The sequence below is a fragment of the Rhinopithecus roxellana genome, chromosome 2, assembly GCF_007565055.1.
Source record: "Rhinopithecus roxellana isolate Shanxi Qingling chromosome 2, ASM756505v1, whole genome shotgun sequence".
Lineage (NCBI taxonomy): Eukaryota > Metazoa > Chordata > Mammalia > Primates > Cercopithecidae > Rhinopithecus > Rhinopithecus roxellana.
In genome coordinates, this window is record NC_044550.1 from 34,952,085 (window position 1) to 34,966,686 (window position 14,602).

The following is a 14,602-nucleotide window of genomic DNA, read 5'->3' on the forward strand; positions in this document are numbered from 1 at the left end:
TGCCTCAGCTTGGAAGGACCAGAACTGATTTTACACCACTGAGATCTCCACTGCCACCAACCCCTAATAAAATGTAACATAGAATCTTTAATATATATATGGAGCTAATGTTCAGCTAGGACATCCTTGTTCATCAGTACTGGTGGTTAAAGTATTGAACTACTTCCATGCAGGTTGGTATATGGCTGTTGCCCTAAGCCTTCCAGTGCTCTGCTGCAGCCTTGACCCCACCCCTAGCACCCTGCCTCACTCATAGCCTGGCACCTACAGGCTAATACCCATACCAGGAGATTCCCAGGACTCTGCTCCTGAACTCAGGTCAATGCCATTCTCACTGGGCAGTGCCCATGCCTTACTGGTTAATAAATATTTTGATCATCATCCCTGGATATACTACAGAGTTTTATTCAAGAGTATTTTTTACTATATGTTAAACAGAACCTAGAGATCCATATTTTTAATTAATGTTCTTTTTCTCAAATTCAATTTTATTTTTTAAGATTATAAAACAGCCCTATTAGCATAAGTCACAGCTAGGAATTTTTTCCCAAGTATTTTCAGACTCCTCTTAAAAAAATGAAGAAACTGATGTTTAAGAAAATATTATTATAAAGGAAGGATATACGTTAGCACCTTATTTAAGACATGTTTAACACAAAGTGAAACAGTATGTAAAGGAAAGTGAGGTGGCAATACTTTAAAACACAGCTAAATAACATTGTTAACACAAAGCTTTGCAGGATAATATGGGGGAAGCATCTTGAAGCAACACATTTTTGCACACCTAAATATATGTCTGATGATATCATTAGGTTTATATCAGACTTTACAAGATTGCTAAAATCCCTAGCTCTTCCTGTTATACCTCTTTAATCAATAGAAAATCGAAGTGTATCACCATGGAATTGAAAATTGGAGAAAGATTAATTAATGCATTATGAGTACAAACATTTCATTTCACTTGGTCACAAAATGAATGAAATAGCCTTACTCAATGTGCATAAAGGTTATTTTTCAATTACATACAATGGGAAGGTAAAGAGGACAAACAAGTTGAAAGGCTGGTAGGCCAAGAAGTCCAGAAGAAAGTCCCTTTGCATCCACTAGATTTTAGAAATAAGCTCCAATGAACGTTGCCACAATAGTCTTCAGAAGACTTCATTGAAAATGTTTAAGAACTAACTAGATAATGAACTAGTTAGTTGCTGTGGGTACAGAGGGAAAGGAATATGCTGGAATATACTGGATGATGATCCTCTTAAAGTATTTTTTTTCTCTCTAATGCTCTGTTTCTGCAAGTACAGGCATTAACATCTGCATCCTTTAAAAAAAAAAAAGTCATGGCCGGGCGCGGTGGCTCAAGCCTGTAATCCCAGCGCTTTGGGAGGCCGAGACGGGCGGATCACGAGGTCAGAAGATCGAGACCATCCTGGCTAACATGGTGAAACCCCGTCTCTACTAAAAAATACAAAAAACTAGCCGGGTGAGGTGGCGGGCGCCTGTAGTCCCAGCTACTCGGGAGGCTGAGGCAGGAGAATGGCGTAAACCCGGGAGGCGGAGCTTGCAGTGAGCTGAGATCCGGCCACTGCACTCCAGCCCGGGCGACAGAGCGAGACTCCGTCTCAAAAAAATAAAAAAAATAAAAAAAAAATAAAAAAAAAAGTCATGAAACTTCAATTCCGTGCTGGTTTTGGAAATATTGACACTATTTTAGTGACTTATATGAGGCTTAATCATTCTATGGAAGCTGATTTCATAGCAGGAGTTCTGTCTGAAGTCTAAGATCCTTCAAGGAAGACTGAACCCATTACAGAGCATAGATGGGAGATATCTGAAAGAAGTTCTATGAATAATTCCTCCGTGCAATACTACATTTTTAGAGACTGGCTTTCCAGTTGATGGCTAAGTACGTCTATTTCTGAAAAAGCATAAGTGAGCTGCTTAAGCACTAAAAAGTGTCCTTCAGTGACTATAAAGTCCAGTCAACCTGACCTCAGCAAAAACTGTACCTAAAATAATTAAACATACCATTTTTTATTCATTCTATTTTCCATGTATATTTCAAACAACCGATACTACTGTTTTTCTTTTTAATGATACAAAAAAAGTGATGGAGTGTCCTTACTTTCGTATCACACAAACTTTCCTGGCTTTTCATGTCAAAAAAGAATTTTGAGGGGTGCTTCTCTCAAAATATGATGTAGGTATCAAAATCCTCTAGACTCAGAATGGGAGTACTGTGATAAGGGCTAAAAACTGAAATGAGCAAACTTAATCAAAATGGATCTCCCCCTTACCCTCACCCTCCTTTTCCTTCTTCTCATTACTTTTTGTTTGTTGTTTTTTTCTTGGTGAAAGAGTTTTGCTCTGTCACCGAGGCTGGAGTTCAGCAGCATGATCATAGTTTTCTGAAGCCTTAAACTTCAGACCTCCAGCAATCCTCCTACCTCAGCTTCCCAAACCACTAGGACTGTAGGTGTCAGCCACTGTGCTCAGTCTTTTTTTGTTTTCTTTTTTAAATGAACACGATTTAACATCCCCAATCTCTTATGCTGACTAGATTAGAAACTCTTTAAGAGTAAAAATCACGTCTTTTTCATCTCTATGATCCCTGCAGTGCCTATCACAGTCCTTTGTCCCTGTCATGTCATAAATTCTCAATAAATGTATTTCTGCTGACTAAGTGAGCGGCCAGGTAGGTGTGTGTGGGGGTGGGGGTGGAGAGACGGAAGGAAGCATTGGCATCACACTTATCTAGTTCTTCTGTCTTTGAAAATTTCTTTCAGCCTCTTTCTCTAACCATCTCATAAATACTGAAGTTTCTCCCAATTCCACCCTTTACCCTTCCTTTTCTTACTCTTGGGCAAACTTTTCCATAGATTTAATGACGACCTCCATGCTAGTAAGTCCTACATTTATGTGTACAGCTTTGACCTTTATCCTGAACTCTGATCACATAAATCTACTACCTAGGAGATATCTTTCTCGGTGTTTCAAAAGTATCTCATATTCCTCACTTCCAAAATATTACTCTGCATCTACTTCTAAGCTCATCCCATATCCACTTAATGTAAATTGTGGACGTCGGTCCAAAACTTTACTCACTATCCATCCCCAACTCCACATCCTACTCCCCTACCTGCTATTTCTTTTGTATTCCCTATTTCACTTGGTAGCTCCACCATTCACCAAGTTACTCACGCTGAAACCTTGGAGTTATCCTACACTTTTACTTTTCTATCGCCACAACCCATTTAAGCTCTGTTGATTTTACTTCCTAAATCTCTATCAAATCTATCCCACCTTCCCACGGCCCCTTAATATGGACCTTCAACATCATTCATGACCTGGGTTAGCACAGCAGCTTCCTAACCGGCCCTACACTGCTTCTGCCTATTTACCTGCCACACATCCACCGGATAGATCTTTATAAAATGTGAATTGACCAAATTATTTCCCTACTTAAAATCTTTTAATAGTTTACCCATACCAACAATGTGAACTCTAAACTCCTTAGCACAGCACATAAAGTACTTCATGTAACGTCCCATACACACCCTGCATCTCAGCGTCATTCTGCACAATTCTCCTCTCTGGACTCTATACTACAAGAATACCAAACACATTGTACTTCTCCAAATATGCCTTTGCACTTACTGTTTTCTTGGCCTAGAATGCCCTTTCTTACCTTCTTTACCTGGTGAACTCCCATTAATCCTTCAAAGGCTTAATCATGGAAAGTTTTCCCTCTACAAATCTTTCCTCACTACCTTCTCTCCTAGACAGAGCCCATCTACTTTGTGCTATTTCAGTCCCTTGTGACTGCTGCTATTACGGCATGTGCCATGCTGTTTTAATTACTTGCTTAGATGTCGGTCTCTCCTATTTGATCATGATTTCCTTCAGGCATGGTCTGTAGCTTTTTCATCTTTCTCTCCCCAAAGCCTGGCACACCCATGCTATAAAAGCAAGAAGGGGAACGTGAAGAAGGCTGAACGTTACCAGAAGGCACCTATTTGTATAGCGCATGTCAGCACTCTAGGGACTACATTAAAAGGCATTGCTTAATATAGATTCCATATGCTTAATCCAATTAATGTAAGAGAATTCCAACTTCATAAACGGTAACATACTCTTAAGCTGTGCAGGCAGACTCCTGCCCACGTATTTCTTTAATTAAAATTCTTTGCCTTGAGGCCTTTGGTGAGTCGTAGCAACAACTAAATAATCAAAATACACACAGCATGCTTTATTTCTTCCTATTCACCTAAACCAAGTTAATTAATTGACCAAAGTAACTGGTGAGTTATTTTTTTAAAAACCTGATACTAAACCTTTAGCAATTTTGTGCCATTTTGCTCTATGCAGTAAGACCCAGCCCTGGGAGGCTAGAAACATTTAGTTGCTGAAATTCCCCTGATAAATCCCTGACCAAAGCTCCATCACCAATCTAAGTACAATGAAAAGGCAGGGATGGGACTGTTGGGATGTTTATTACCTCTGTATTCTTTTTTAAAACCCATGTTTCTTCTGAGATAACAAATTAAACAAGGTGTAAGTAAAACCCGTTATTGTTGTACAGAGGTCATTTTTAAAGTAAAAGCTTGTAATTTCTTCAAAATTATATCATCTTTAATCCTCATGCTGAACTGTGTGGAAATTGAAAGACTCCATTATTAATTTGCCACAGAATTGGGGCAATTACGTGGCTAATCTAATCATCCTGACCATGTTCATATTCAGTCCCAGTCACCACTGCCAAATTGTGTAATGGCGACTGAGCTCATTATTAATTGGATGGCCTGCCCTGAAATTAAATTGTAAAGCTCTAGTGTGACATGCAAAAAAAAAAAAAAAAAAAAAAAAAAAAAAAAAAAAAAATGGAATCTGAGCTTAATAAAAATACGTTCTGGTCAACTATGTCCTGTATTAGAACCCAGGATCCCTCATTGCTAAATCATTCTTTATTTGGTTCCTCCTAAGCATCACTTTTTTCATCTGTAAAGCAGGAGTAGATATATGCAAACTTTCAAGATTTTCAACAAAATTATTGGTTGTAAGGACTTTCTAAACTATAAAGGGATATATACCCACATGTATGTGTGTTCGTGTGTGTGTGTTATATAAACAACTGTCCGAATTTATGCCATAAGATTAAAAGTAGTAATCTCAAAATGAAAGGGTTCTAGGTAGTGTTGACAGATAAACACAAGACACTCAATTAAATATGAATTTCAGATAAATGATAAATCATATTTTAGAATATCTTATGCAATATTAGAGATATGCTTATACTATAAAAATTATTCATTTTTAAAAACTTGCTAAAGCCTGCATTTTTATTTGCTAAACCAAATATAGTAATAGGTATTCTTTTTCTCTTTTTTCCCCTTATTTATATTTTTTAAAGTTTCTATAATATGTATAATACATGCAATGAGAAAAAACAAAAATGGGATGTCTTGCTAACTGTTGAAGAGAGAAAGCAGCACACCAGTGCTGAAGTGATGTGCTGCTGCTTCTTTGATTAGAAGTTTTGCTTCTCCAAACTATGGTCCAGGGATCAGCAGCAACAGCCTCACCGAGGTGCATGTTATAAACGCAGCAACTCAGATCTCACTCCCACCAACTGAATCTCAATCTACGTTTTAACAAGATTCCCAGGAGAATCCTATGAGAAATTCTGTTCTAGAGAGACCTCAAATAAAAGCTAAGTCTTCAAAATAATTAAATCTTTTAAAAGAAAAAAGAAATCCTTCAAACATAGTGGAAGGAGAATCAGAGGCTGAGCTGAGCAATTTAAACAGATGCAAGGAACATCGGTAGCAGAGGCCTCCAAGAGACATAGAGCTCTAGATCCTTTGCTCTGTCTGTCCATCCCTGGGCTGCCATGTACTGCCACACCGGTTGTCACTAGTGACTCCAGGAGGAGCCAGGCACAAAGGTAGCTATGAGAATAGCACCCCTGGGGTTGTGCAGCAGAGCAACACCTCCCCCTGCCCTCATCTCGATTCACACTCACAGAGGCATGGGAATCAGTGAAGGAAGACTGATAAAAAAGTAAAAAATGTTTTTCTGATGTTGTTTTGGATGACACAGGTTTTTATTAAATTGTTGTAATTTGTTGAGTTTTTTTTTTTTTTTTTTTTTTTTTTTTTTTTTTTTTTTTTGCAAGGGGCTGATGCGTATTTCTTGGGTTTGGGTTTGCTTTTTTATGAAGTCACTTGAACCTATCAGTGCTAGCGAACATTCAGCTAAACTCGTGAGATCGATTTGATGAAATTACTACAATTACTACAATTCTTCTTTTAGCTAATACTCAGTAGTAATATTTAATAAATGTGCACAATTTGGATTGATTATTGAAAATGTCTCCAATCTTTTACAATTAGCAACAAACTCTCTTTTGTGCCAGCAATTCTAGTCACACATTGGAAACATAGAGGCCTTGTGAAAAAGAAACATGAAGTCAAAGTTCTGCCTTCTGAAGCACCCAGTTCATTTTTTTTGATGAGTCAAAGCACAGGACAAATACATACATGTGGCCATCCCCATATTCCCAGAGCTCTTCTGCTTTCTAGTCACATCGGCCCATTCCTCTCCCCTCCATTACCTTGCTGGGGGCTTCTGGGCACAGACCAGCATCCATGGGTTTTGTTGCTGCTACTGTTATTCATTCATTCATTATTTATTTATTATCTGTTTCTCTCACTAAAATACAAGTTCCATGAGAAAAGGAATTTTCATTTGACCCATTTGATAGTATATTCGTAGTGCCTAGAAATGCCTGACACCCAGGAGACACTCAACGAACATTTGCAGGAGGAATGAATAAAGACAGACTGTCCTCCAGCTTCCAATAAGTAGTGTTCTTTTTGATCACTGTTAATTTTAAATTTTTTTTGTTCTCTCATTGCAGACTCGGATTTTAGTCAAATATCTATAGTATTATTTCTTCATCCTGCACTAGGGTTTGTTGTGTGGCTCAAAGTAAAAACTTTTATGATAACTTCTTTTTTTTGAGACGAGCTCGCTTGTCGCCCAGGCTGGAGTGCTGTGGCCGGATCTCAGCTCACTGCAAGCTCCGCCTCCGGGTTCACGCATTCTCCTGTCTCAGCCTCCCGGTAGCTGGGACTACAGGCGCAGCCACGTCGCACGCTAGTTTTTTGTAGTTTTTAGTAGAGACTGGGTTTCAACCGTGTGTAGCCCAGGATGTCTCAAGATCTCCTGACCTCGTGATCCTCCCCGTCTCGGACTCCAAAGTGATGGATACAGCTTGCGCCCACCGCGCCCGGCTTATGATACTTCTGACTCCACCTCAGTGTCTAAGTAAATTGCTTCTTCCTATAACGAATCTATCTCTCCCTTTTATTAGCTGCAGTAATATTCTAATCACTCTGTGCTGTAGTTTCAAAGGAAGAAGGAGAGTTCTAAAAAACAGTTGTTTTTCTCTTCCTTACAGAAGCACTTGAAACTAAAGGTGCTGTAAAAGAAACCCTCAGTAGTGCGTATGTGTGCACACACTCATACGCCCACATGTACACACACGCCCATCGAACCTTTTTAATATTCTGTAGAGAGATAAGGATATTTCTGGGAAGATGTGGGAAGAAGAGCCCAGTGCAATCTCACAGAACTCCCAGGCCTGATTCATAGACAACACTTCAGCAGAATTGAAAATGGAACAGATTATGGGAAGGCAGAAAGGTTTCCAGAGATACGGGATGAGTGACAGGAAATACATCAATCAGCACACGTAACACTCAGGTAAGGTTGGAAACAATTGGTAGTTGTGCTCAGTTTCCCAATGGAATCATAGGCAACTCAATTAACCTCTTTCTGCCACATTCTCATCACCTGTAAATTGAGTACAACAACCTACCTAGTGGAGATTGCACAGGGATTTGCTAATAAACGTGAGTAGACAGCTATATGTAGGATACCTAATAATATTATGTTAATGAGCATAAAGTCACAGGGCTACAAGGGACTCAAGAGGTCAATTCAGTCCTTTTACATGGGACCACAATTAAACCATTCCAGCAGAATTAGATTCTAACCTTTTTTTTTTTTTTCAGACAAAGTTTTGTTCTTGTTGCCCAGGCTGGAATGCAATGACGTGATCTCAGCTCACTGCAATCTCTGCCCCCTGGGTTCAAGCAATTCTCCTGCCTCAGCCTCCCGAGTAGCTGGGATTACAGATACATGTCACCATGCCCAGCTAATTTTTTTTATTTTTAGTAGAGATGGGGTTTCACCATGTTGGCCAGGCTGGTCTTGAACTCCAAAGTTCAAGGTGATCCACCTGCCTTGGCCTCCCAAAATGCTGGGATTACAGGCGTGAGCCACTGCACCCAGTCAGATTCTAATCTTTTTAAAGGTGACTGTATAAAGGGCTTCCCAGAAACCTTCCCTTTGTCAAGGATGTTTTCTTAAATGTAATCCTGAAGCATTAGTATGCTGTGCTTCTCTCCCTGTATGGAAAGGAGACTAGGAGCTGTACCACCTTGAACAGTTGGTCATATGAACTCTTTAGCCACTGGAATACGGTAGCATGATGCTTTATAGCACAGATACTGGATACCAGATTTTGGTTCCCACTGGATTCTACTCTGTGCTGGCTACATGACTTTGAGCACATCACAACCTCAACTTCCTCAAGCCTCAGTTTCTGCTCCTACACAATAGTTGTCCTACTGATCCCATAAGGTTGGCATTGAGACTAAGTGAGCAAAACCAGTAAGGTACTTCTCACAGTGCCTGACTCATGGTGGGTATTGAATAAGTGGTCATATTATTTTCTGGGCTAAAAAACCCTGGTCACTCTAATTTTTAATTATTTACAATTCTAACTATTTCTGAACTCACTCCAAATTCCCGATTTTTGAATGTTTGATGTGGTGCTCAAAATTGTAAGAAGCACCTAACTGCGCTCAGTGATCTAGGAAGATGTCACTTTGATTTTTCATGGGAGCACTGTACCAAAGGGAAAACCAGAATCATTAGGCTACAGTGAGGAATTTTCTGTGGGCTTTTCTAGCTTCTCTGCTTTCAACCTGTGTGCCACAAAAGCCAAGGGTCTCACTTAGCATCTCTCTGAATTCTTGGAAAGACTGGTGTTCCTGGAGGTCTAATTCCTCTGTGGTTGCCACTAAAAACCTCAGGGTGCACAGTTCAAGGCTGTGTAAAACTATGCAGACTAGTTTCACAGATTCCATCAAATCACAAATCACTTCTGTAACAATGCGGGAGACTGGGAGGAAGAGAGAAGTTATGCTTTCTGTTTCTATTTTATCCTTGTACTTTCCTCATATCAAGCAGGGCTAGGCACTATAATTATCTTCTTTAGGGGATATGGGTTTTGCCAGAAAGCAGAAGTGGCTGGAGGAAGCTTGTCTGGCAAACCTAAACCCACTGAAGAAAACGGAGAAGCAATTAAACAGAGGAGAAAAATGCTTTTTCCCGTCCCTTTCTCCCCAGCACCTCCCCTCCCACTGGAGTCTGTGGGGTCCTTAAGGAAAGAGCCACATCACCCTCCACTTTGGCACCTGGAAGTAACCAGACCACAGGAGAAGGCTGTGTGGCGTGTGCCTTGGGATGGCACTGGGACTCGGCAGCAACAAAGATGCCCATATTCCACAAGTGGTTATAAAAACAGCCATGGGAGTTTAAATGGCCACAGAGAGGTTGGGCAATGCATACATGGTAGAAACCAGGATGTCTGGAGAGTAGCAACCTTGCCCTCAATTTCTGGGCATGATGAAAATCCCCTGGAGTCTGGAGCCTCCCAGGGAGCAGGGGATTCCCCATCATGTTCCAGGACACCTGAGTATACAGAGGGAGGTTCGCACCTACGGAGCAGGAGGGCTTCACAATTTATCAGCAACTTCGACATTCCTCACCATCTTTGAGCCTGGCGAAAAGGCTACATGTCAGCCTATTCTAACTCTGTGAATACAAACACTCAGAGAGGTTAAGTGTCTGGTCCTGGGTCTCTGCATTTCAATTCTGCATCCTTCCAACTGTGCCATATGTCACCTTGTGTCTGAAATTTTTTAACCTAGTCTTGAAACCCACATTTCCCTGTGAGGGTATATTGAAATGGAGGCCACTTCAGTGAGCAGACTTGTAGGATACAAAACTGAATTTGCAGCATGCTTACTGTTACATTACAAAGATAAACACGCAAAGCTATGAATATGAAAAAAGACTCAGATATCATAACAAAATGGAAAAGACAATTGGGTTTAGGTAGTGTGTGGATTATAAAATTTTTAATGAACATATGTTTACAACAAAAAATATAAATTAATGATTTTTGTTTTAGGTAGCGTTAGAGTCAAACTATTCACCCAACAGCAAGGCAGCTACTTGTGGGAACAGAAAGAAAACTATACCCTTCCTTTTCATCTCCTCATAGATGGCCTGGCTACTGAGTCAAATTATTCCGGATGTCATCAATTCTCTATAGACGATATGCCAAAGCAAACAGCAGAAATCACTTCTAAATTTTGACAGAAGTCCAGATTTTGCCCTGAAGGGACCAATTCATATTCAGAGTAGCAAATTAGAAGAAATAATAAATGAAGTTCTACAATGAGCTCTGAGTCTTTTGTAACTACACATAGTGGTCCCTGAAAGAATTTCTGTCTGAGACTTCCACGAATGGAACTTTGGAAAAGGTAGAGTCGAAGGGATTAGCTCTTTACGATCATCTATTGTTCACAAAGGGAGGGAGGCTATTGATAGGGGCTACTCTTTTGCACATTGGTCTCCTGCTTTATTCACAAGCATCTTGGAACCATTCTAACATGAAACATAGATCTTCTTCTTGGCTTTGGTCCCACCTTACAGGATCTATCAAGAGGTAAGCCCAGAGGCTACCTAACACTTTCTCAAATCATGCTTACCTTCACATATGCCAGTGCTCTCCAAGTAAAAATGGGCTCTACACTGGGCTAGACACTCGCCAGAGGGGATGCCCACCCCAGACAGTTGCTCCACTTGCAGTCCTTCCTCTGGCTTCTTACACCCAGTACAGTGAGAGGGCGCAGGACCCATACAAGCCAGGCAGGAGGAGTGACAGGCTGCAAATGGAAATAAAAGGCAGAAAATAATACAAGGATCAAACATATGTTGCAAATCTTTCATTAAATCAAACCCACTTAGAAAAGTTCACCAAACACAGCATTTCAGCATATTATTTTTCTAATGTTCTATATAAAGCACAGAGTGATAATAATGTTTGTGAAAGGAACAGTGAGGGGTGGTGTTAACCAGTCACATCTTCCAGGTCCCATAAGGACTGTCGGGCTAGACAACAACAACAACAAACAAACAAACAAAACCAGAAAACTGGACAATATTAGCTTGGTTCTCCAGAGAAACACACTCACTAAATGACGATTTAACATTATACCCTTGGTTTTTATCGTAGCTTTTTAGAACCATTCATATGGAAGCCATTACTGTATCTTTTGCAAAAATGGTGGTTGTGTTATTACCTATGAGTCATCCATCACCCACTACATAGGGGTCCAGGCAACAAATTCCTCTTAGAATTTATCTGGGTTAAGGCTGCTTTTCTAGACAAGAAAGAGGCCCCTTTGAGCAGCAATGAATGTTTCATAATCCATCACTGTGTTTGCTTACCCTGGCTACTGGTGAAAAGCAAAGCCAAATAAGGTAGTCAAACTATCTGGTGCCCACATTTGAATACAATTAACTCTCCTGTTCTTTAAAAGATTCTCTCAATTTTCTCTTCCGAAACAGTTGTTGCAGCTTTCCTGCTTCAAATACGTTCTTCTTGTAACTATTCTCAAACTCTGTTCTAAGGATCCCGATGTACAAATAAATATACAGTGATTTCACTTAATTCTGATGTACAAATAAATATACATTGATTTCACTTAAAGTGTTTGTTCCCAATATTCTAGTTTCAAATGCTTAAATGATATCACCCTCCCAAGGAGCCCAAAGCCTTTATGGCAAACAGCTATTTAAGATTTTGCCATTTCACTCAGCCCAGAGGCATCACTAGTGACTCTCAGTTTGCTCAGCAGTATCATTACCAAAAAGAAATTCTTCAGGGAAAAACAAAATGAAGTCTAAGAAAAACATTAGCAAAGGTAGGAGAGTAGAGAAAGGAGGCAAGAGTTCTATTTTGTTTTAATGTACAGGAAAGAAAATAACATTCCCCCTAAAAACAGCCAGAAAAAAAAATCATAACCTTTTGAGTGTCTTCACAAATTTTCAAATGAATTTTTTTCAGATCAACCCTTCGCAAAACTATTGTAATGAAAAATGTTTATAATGTATGGATAGCCATAAAAGATACACTAGAAGAAAAGTTACACTGGAAAGTTATATTACTGAAAGAAGTAAATCTATGTTCTTGTGGGATAGCCTCTCAAGAATGATGGTGACACCAACAATACCTTTGCAGACCTCGTAGTCAGAGTAGAAGCCCTCTCCACAGTGGGGCAGACAGTGGCCTTGACGCAGAACCTTGGGGGGGCTGCAGGCTGTACAGTGAGAGGCTGTGGGCCCAGAGCAGCTGGCACACGAGTTATGACAAACTGAGGAAGAAAGTGAGAGGGAGAACACCATGAGACAGGAGTGAATAAAGCGCCCACTTCCTGGCCGGGCTTCGCAAGCCTGGGACTCTTAGTCCCCTCTGGATGTCACACCAAACCAAGGGGAAAATGTGTTAGGAAGTGGTTATACTGTCTGAACTGCCCACATGGCCCTTTATCCACCATTTAACCATGCTCTACATATTGCTTATTAGCTACCCTTTATTTAGTGTTTGTATTAAGCACTTTCTACACATTGTCACTTTTAATTTTCCTAACAACATTATGAGGTAGTTATTACTAACTGCATTTTATAGATGAGGAGACTGAGGTCTTGGAAGTTAAAAAATTTACCCACGATTTCAGGCTTTATTCATAGCAGGGCTGAGATTTAGCCCTAGGTCCGTCTGGACCTAAACTTCACACTGCCTAAATGGATTAGAGTGGAAAGGCTGTGGGTCGGAGCGTTGGAAGCACTGGCATTTTGACCAGTGTCTCCACCAATTCATCAATGCCCTCAGTCAAGCCTAGGTCTCTCCTGGCCTAGTTTTCTTGGTATGAGCACAGTGAAAGGTTGGACAAAATGATCATTTAAGATACTTCCAGCTTTAACATTCTAGGATTTTAAGTAACAATTACAGTAACGACTCTGACCACAACATATGACAATGTTAGTAATACATGTCCACTGCTTTGGCTCTGGTGTTAACAGGGACATCTCTGACTCTAAGGGATAGGTGCTGGTGGCATAGCCTGGCTGAGCCTCTAGCAGGACTGGGGTCAGGAGTGAGATATGGGAAGAAGGCTCTGCAGGACCATGGTCAGGAGCTGGGGGTGGTGGGTAGAGATGGGATGAGAACGTGGGGGCAGGACACAGAGGAAAGGTGCGAACACTGGGTGAGTAAAGATGTTGGCAGGCAAAGGGGAGGCTGCTAAGGAGAGATGTTGAGATGGGTCTAAACACCCTGCACTATAAGACGGTAGGTAAACATGAGGAAGTGGGCATATGTTTCAGAGAGGAGGGCAGATCAAGATGTTCCAGGCAACAAGAAGTTCTCAGAGTTATCTGTGAGGAAAGACACAAGTCAGGTATATATATAAGGTTGAAATTTATAAAGTCTCAAGTGGGTATGTTTCATGGTTTAGGCTGTATTAGTCTGAAAGAAACAATATATAAGCAGCACACAAAAACAAGTTTTCAATAGATACAGACTTTAGCTTTACTAGCTATCAAATTTGGTTTAACTTTTAAATTTTATTTTTGTGGTATGTTGTAGTTGTCAATATATGACCTACCTCATACATGTCATATAAGAAATGATTCTGTTACATCTGCAACCTAAGTTAGTGATGGTTTGCAAGTAAACAAGGACTGTATGTTAAAGATGTCTTGGGCATTTCAAAAGGACCAAATGAACTCTAATGATGATTAACATGTGCAAGTCCTTCATGAAAGCACTCTAGTCCCCCAGCATCCACCCATATCTCCCACTCTCATACCAAATACACATTGGCTCCATAATGAAAAAGCTATCCCTTTTAAAGTAATGCTTTCCCATCATACACTCAAGTTCCCAAATGAGCAGCATATAGCACCAAGTATAGTCAAACATGTACTCAATACTTTTTGAAGATGATGGTGGTGACCCATCTCTTACCTTTGCACCTGCCAATGGCATCAGCATAGTACCCACCAGGGCATTCAGACATGCATTTCCCATCATGCAGCACTGTCTTCTCAGTACAGGTAAGACACCTGGGGCTACTGGGCCCACAAGTCTCACAGGATTGGTCACAAGCTAAGGGGAGGCAAAAAACCCATCAGAGAAAGGCAATAGTGAGCAAAAGAAGCAGTGAAGTCTGTTCTTTACAATATCCACAATGGGTATCAATATCATAATCTCATTTTCTGGCTACTCAGCAGAATTCTGTTTCCTTGATTCCAACACTTCATCGGAGTCTGTGCTTTTTGTTTTCACAGTTGAAAGAGAATTGAAGAATTATTCATGGACCTAAGCATAGCAAAG

General features: G+C 40.3%; 1 protein-coding gene across 1 annotated transcript in view; it reads right to left on the bottom strand.

Moving 5' to 3' along the window:
* FRAS1 (Fraser extracellular matrix complex subunit 1) overlaps window positions 1-14,602 on the bottom strand; it is a 470,770-nt gene that overhangs the window by 226,101 nt on the left and 230,067 nt on the right. The window contains 3 exon segments of the mRNA XM_010384575.2: window positions 10,911-11,087; window positions 12,438-12,578; window positions 14,234-14,374. Of these exon segments, the coding sequence (XP_010382877.2) occupies window positions 10,911-11,087; window positions 12,438-12,578; window positions 14,234-14,374 (459 nt within the window).